General features: G+C 38.5%; 1 protein-coding gene across 3 annotated transcripts in view; it reads left to right on the top strand.

The window, feature by feature from the left end:
• SLC9A7 (solute carrier family 9 member A7) overlaps positions 1–6,081 on the top strand; it is a 73,180-nt gene that overhangs the window by 51,481 nt on the left and 15,618 nt on the right. For all 3 annotated transcript variants that reach the window (XR_001875380.1, XM_017818438.1, XM_017818437.1), the window contains 2 exons: positions 2,526–2,589; positions 5,046–5,128. Coding sequence is in view for 2 of the 3 variants with exons in the window: in XM_017818438.1 (XP_017673927.1) it covers positions 2,526–2,589; positions 5,046–5,128 (147 nt within the window). In the remaining variant the exon portion in view is untranslated. The remainder of the gene's footprint in view (positions 1–2,525; positions 2,590–5,045; positions 5,129–6,081) is intronic.

Here is a 6,081-nt window from a genome sequence, read left to right as displayed (position 1 = left end):
AAAGACACTGCATACAAAAAATAGTTGTGAGAATTCAAAATGGAAATTTATTTTGTTAGTCTGTGAACTGAAGAACACAATTTGAAAGTGAAATTAAAAAGAAACACAGTGATTTATGGGATAGAATTAAAAGCATTAAAAGTATAAATTCACCTGAAGAATAACTTTGAAAAAAGTTTTTAAATTACAAGTTTATGTGGATGTACTATTTCAATATTGAAAGAAACATCTGTAGTGAGAGTTTTTTTCTAAAACTTAACCATTTTAATATAGAAAAGCTCTCTTTTCCTCTTCAGCACCACAATGAACCCAAACACCTGGCCTGTGATGTACTATGACTTTTCACTGAATATATGTTTGTCCTGCTTTGGTCCTTCATTAAGCCCCCTTTCCCTGCCTAAGGGCAGTTAAAATCTTCAAGACAAATCCACGACCTTGTAAGTCAAGTAAAAGCTGAGACACTCTGAATTATTTCGTTTTCTTTTGTACTGTGAAGTGAATGGGTAGCCCAGGGAGTAAAAACTATTTAGGGAATGCAAGCTATGTTCATCTTTTGGAACAAGCTTCTTGAACTCACTATTCACATGAGTCTGGTTGCTGTGCATAACACATTAAACCTTCCCCAATGTGCAGCTGGAGTTAAGAAAGCCACAATTATTTTTCTTTTATTTTCATGTGTAATCTTGTATATATATTGCCATATTGAGTTGATTTCCTGATGTTGCTTGTCATCTTTCTGCACGAGGCTTCATTAGGTAACTAGTCTGTCTGCTGAAAACCCTTCTTATGTTGTGATAGCCTAAGCAGTAATATCTCAACCCTTGTAACCTCTCAGAGCTCTTGTGTGTGGTGGTTTATTTTAGCATGTGTTACAATCCAGTACTTAATCTGTCTATCCAGTGTTCCCTTAAACTGATGAAGCTTTTCAGTTCTGAGGTTGGTCAGTGCCAGTGGATTCCCAGGCTAAATGTGCCTAAAGTTCAAGACGACTCTGTATGTGGAAAAAGGAAGTGATGAGGAAAGACAAGAGACTCAGAAAAAAAACCAAACCAAACCAAAACACCAAGCAGAGGACTGGGTCAGCACTAGTTTTATATGAGGCTACTGCAAGATGGCCTTCTGGATTTTCCCTGAACTATATTAAGTCACGTGACACCTTGAACTGGCTGTGAGTCCACTGGCTGTGCATCCACAAGGATGACTTAAAACTTTAGTTCAATGTCTACTTTTCTTCTTCTATTGTTCTATTAGAAAATGCTGCCCTGGAAGCTATTTGAAGGATATTCTCTATTTGTTTGATCCATCCTTACGCAAGCATGGTGTCCCTGAGGCACACAAATGGTATGGTCTTACCAGCGAGGTTCTGTTGGTTTCTGGTGATCCTCAGGGCTGTTGCATAAACACCGTGGCTATAAACAGTTGACACATAGTCTAAATAACAAGGAAATTGCACTAAACCAGTTCAGTCCATTCTAACAGAGGAGACATGAAGAAGTTAACAAAAACTTATTGTCTGAAAGGGCTATTCCATGAGTTTTCCCACACTTACTGTGCAATGTGGTGGGACTGAAACACAACGCATTTGAAACTGAAAATTTTATCTAATATCTGAGATTGGAGGTTTAGGTTCTCTCAGAGATGACAGAGATTAAGACATGAATAGGATTTAAAACTAGACAAGTCCAATCTTAACAAATAGCTACCCCCAAAATAGACCAGAAGAACCTGAACATAATTACAAGGATAAATACCCATCTTGGATAGGAGCCCTATGTGAAAGGAGGGTTCAGTAATAAGATGCTTGCTAGCTATGCAAAAGTGAGTAGACAACTTCTTCTTAATGTATTATTCTGTCATCACCCACCATCTCATTGCACAAACCCTGCCTCACTCAGGTGGGAGGCTGGACTACAGGCCACTTGTTAATCCACTGTGACTGCTTTGTGTTAGATGAATGAAGCTTGCAGCAAATTAAGCTTGTGAATCTTTATAAAGTATTTTTAATAGTATTAATTAATAAATTAATTTTATAGTATTTTTGGTGCTTCCCACAGGGTATTAAAACTTTTTAAAGTCATATATTTGAGCCACTCTCAAGCTTATCTGGCAGTTATTTGCTGTGTCAAATATTTAGGTTGGGCTTTATCCTTAGCTTCTGGTTTCTTCCTGCTGGACATGAGGGATGTTCTCCACTAAAGATGATGTCACCCACCTTTTAAGCCAAAAATAGTATTTTCTAGTGTCCTAAAAGAATTGGCAACAAAGGCAAGCAGTTAAAGTTGATGCCAAGATGGAGTTAAAGCTGTTGTCTATAAGCAGGTGTTTCTTGAGTAAAAAAGTTTCTTGTTTATAGCTATGTAACTGCAGAGGAATAATGGACAACTCTTCCTCAAACTAGTCTTATAATCTCTCTGAATGCAGCTTTGCTGGGTGCTTAAAGTGCTTTTAAAATGCATTCTGCCCAACTTACAGCATTTGCAACTCTCGGTAACACCACTTGCTTTGTTTTCCTAATGTTTCTGTAGGGTTGGGGTTGACCCAGATCAGGATCCTCCACCTACTAATGACAGCTTTCAAGTCTTACAAGGAGTAAGTAATTACATAACTTCTCTATTAGGCTGATCTTATTTTATATCTAAGATGATAGAGAACTGCATAAGTTGAATGCATGGATAAAACCTTTCTCTTCTAGCTGGCAAGTCAGTAATGGATTTCACTTTATAATATTCAAGTAATGCCCACTGAAAAACATTGTGGTATTGGGTGTAAGGCTGTCGTATTCAAATTTTTGTGTATATGTATATACATACATATACAAGCCTTCCCAAATCTACTAATACTCTCTGTTTAACAGTGTGCTTTTCTACTGCTTCCCCCACCTACCCAACATGTTTGCTTTTTAGCATGCTGCTGCATAAATAGTTCTTCCCAGTTCTGACCCAGAGGCTCCTGTTAATAACTGATGCCAAATTTTGGCCCTTGGAGTTGCTTATAATCAAAGATGAAGTTTGCTAACTCGATCTCAGCTCTCGTATGCTGCAGCACAAGCCAGCTGGATCCTGCCTGTACTACCTACCACTTGTATGAAGCAGAAGGAGCATTGGAAAACTGCCATTTATATTCAGCCAACTCTTTCTGTGAATCTTTAGTGAAGCCTTCTATGCATCAATAACAATCCAAGAGTTGACTTTTTCCCCTGAAATATGCTATTGGCAAACAAGATCATTGGAAGAATGTTGTTCAAAGCAGAAAATTTTAGTTTTGCTCATCTCTAAACTGAGTGAATTTGCAGGAGTGAAGGATCTGGAAAAAAACAAAACAACTCAACATTTCCCAAGGCTTAACTGGGCGTTTCCTCTGTCTAGACCCTAGTTTGCATTCTCCCAGAGTTCTGTTTGACGCTGTTGTTCAGTAGCACAACTGGTTGCTTACGTAGGAACCTTCTAGAGGAAGTTGAATGGCAGATGACTTTGGATGCAGAGGATGTTTAGGGAGCAAGTATGTGAACTCTGCTTTGTAAACCTCAGGTTGTACGATACTGATGTTCAGGCTGGTCACAGGTAGACACACTTATTTGGAATTAGCTTTCTTAGTGGTTTCTCCTGGCTTACTTTTCTTTCTTCACGTGTTGTACAGGTAAGAGTTACTGCTCAACAAGATCTCTTTCATTGTAGAAACTGCACTAGGCATGTCTGTGTTCTTTGTAGAAGCCTGTGTCTAGCACACAAAATAAATTCTGAAATGGTGGAGTTAGCTACCAGAAAGGGTGAATTTTGTTTTATGTCTATCTGCAAGCAACCAGAAGTCCAGGCCTCAAACCACCTTTTACAATGAAGGCCACAATTATTGCTTAAAACCAAGGTTAGGAAGTGGTATCATGGTAAGACAGCTTTGGCCAGTTCAAGCTGAATTTGTCAGTAACTGAGGAATAGATTTACCAGGAAACAGAGCATGGGTACTCTGTTCTCATTCAGTGTCTTTTGTGGAAATATCTTGTTTGCTTTTTTCTTGTGTAGACATAAAGAACTTACGCATTTTTTCCCCCTCTATAAATGTACATTGCATTCCTAATAGAGTCTTTTAGTCAGTTCCCTTTGGATTCCTCTTTCTTTCACCAAGCCAAGATTAGCAGCATGTCACAGTTAAAGAAAATATATCATTTGGGGAGGGGAGGGAGTGAATGTGTACTAAGCTTTAACTCCTCATGGATCATGGATTTTTTTACAGGGCAGTCCTGTCCTGTTCTTTTCCAGTAGTTTGGAAGGTGATTCATACAAAGCATCCATCTGTTTTATTGTGTTTAACTCTGGCCTCTGGCCAAAAAAAACCTCAAACAACCAACAAAACAAAAACAACAAGCAAAACACCCAAAAAACCCCCAAACAGTAAAAAAAGTAAAAAACAAATGCAGCTGCAGACCAGCTGGTGTGATGACTTGCAGCACAGCTAGTATATTTAACACTGTTAGCCCTTCCAAGGTTGATCTAGCATTTCTGAGATTGGCATGACCTCCATCAAATGTGATTTTTATATGCATTTCCTGTGAAGCATGTTTCTTTTACATGTGATATATTTCATCAGATTTCTGAGAGTTTATCAGGTATGGCAATTTAGTTTCCTTTGAAGCAACAGGCTTAAGAAAAGAGAAAACCTAGAGTTAGACCTAAACCTAAAGTTAAGGAAGCCAAGCAAGCAATAAATAGGAATCACTCTGGAATATCAATTAGGTTTATTTTTTGGTTTTGAAGTTACTTCTTTATCCACTACTGCACTAAGAGTGCAAAGGTTTTAAGCTCCAGGAAACTTGGTGGGAGAGGGCTTGTTGAGGTAACCTGAGTGCAATGAAAACAGCCTGCTTCTCTGCAGTCATTTCTGATCTTTCTAGGGAAACTAACAGTCTCAGTATAAGCAAGACTCTAAATAGCTTTCTTCTGCATTCCAAGTACAGTATTGAAATAATTTGGGTTTTTTGGACAGGGAATGTTGCAATGTATCATTTGGAGTTGTTTCTGTCTGAAACAATTGAATATGTTTTTATCTTTTAGGATGGCCCAGATTCTGCAAGAAGGAACAGGACAAAGCAGGAAAGTGCTTGGCTCTTCAGGCTATGGTATAGCTTTGACCATAAGTATCCTTTTGAAAGCACAGCTTACCTTCAAGGCATGAAATGTTCACTTTTTCCCTTATGTAGCCTTAAGCGCTTGATCCTTCTGTTTGACTCTCTCAAGTATTTGACAGTTTCAAGACATAGAATCGAAGACTGAACTCACCGGCTCAGCAGACAGACCTTTGCTTTCTCTAAAGTATGTATGTGACACTTGCTGGAGGAGAGAAACCAGTCAGTTCTAGGAGCTGAAGTGCCTTCCTAATCAATTAGACAGCCGATTAACTATTTCAGGGCCTCTGATTTGTTTATTAATCTGTTCTCATCTTCACTGATGCTCAGAGCACAAACTAGTTTTCCAGTTCATTGTAGATGTCTAAGCCTCAACTCATTGCTCTGCAGAGCTATCTGCTTTTGTGATAAAGTCCCAAATCTGTGGTTGATTTCTAAAGAGGAAGTTCTACGTGAGATCCAGCTTATCTCCTTAAGTATATCCAGAACTTATTATAGGTGTTAAAGCAGAGTGTCCCTGTGTGTATATAGTACTGTAGAGCCTTTCTGAAGCTATTATTGTACTATTTAGATAGCCTTGTTTAGGCTTCTGAGCAATTTTTGTGTAGCTGTCCTGTCTTTCATACCTGTATTTTTTTTTTAATCTTCTTAACTGATTCTTCATCAATATGTCATACATATGCTCCTCCTTAACAGCTTGCATTCACTTAGTGGAAAATGGCAAAGACAATCTTGTAGCCATGACAAGTCACTTATACCCAGAAACACAAAGAAATTTCAATTCTTGATTCCTAGTAATTTCTTCATCAGTTAAATATGCAAAATTACCTGTGACAGGGCCTTAATCTGAGGAGTGAGGCTTTTCATTGGGATCTTGGCCGTTGGTTGATGAGAGACTGCTGGCCTGGTTGGAGCATAGTAGTTTCCTTCCATGCCTTGTGCATGAAGCTTTCCCACCCACGCAA

Source organism: Lepidothrix coronata, unplaced genomic scaffold, assembly GCF_001604755.1.
Source record: "Lepidothrix coronata isolate B3197 unplaced genomic scaffold, Lepidothrix_coronata-1.0 Scaffold68, whole genome shotgun sequence".
Taxonomy (NCBI): Eukaryota; Metazoa; Chordata; class Aves; order Passeriformes; family Pipridae; genus Lepidothrix; species Lepidothrix coronata.
Note: the sequence above shows the minus strand (reverse complement) of the source record. Positions and strands in the feature narration are given on the sequence as shown.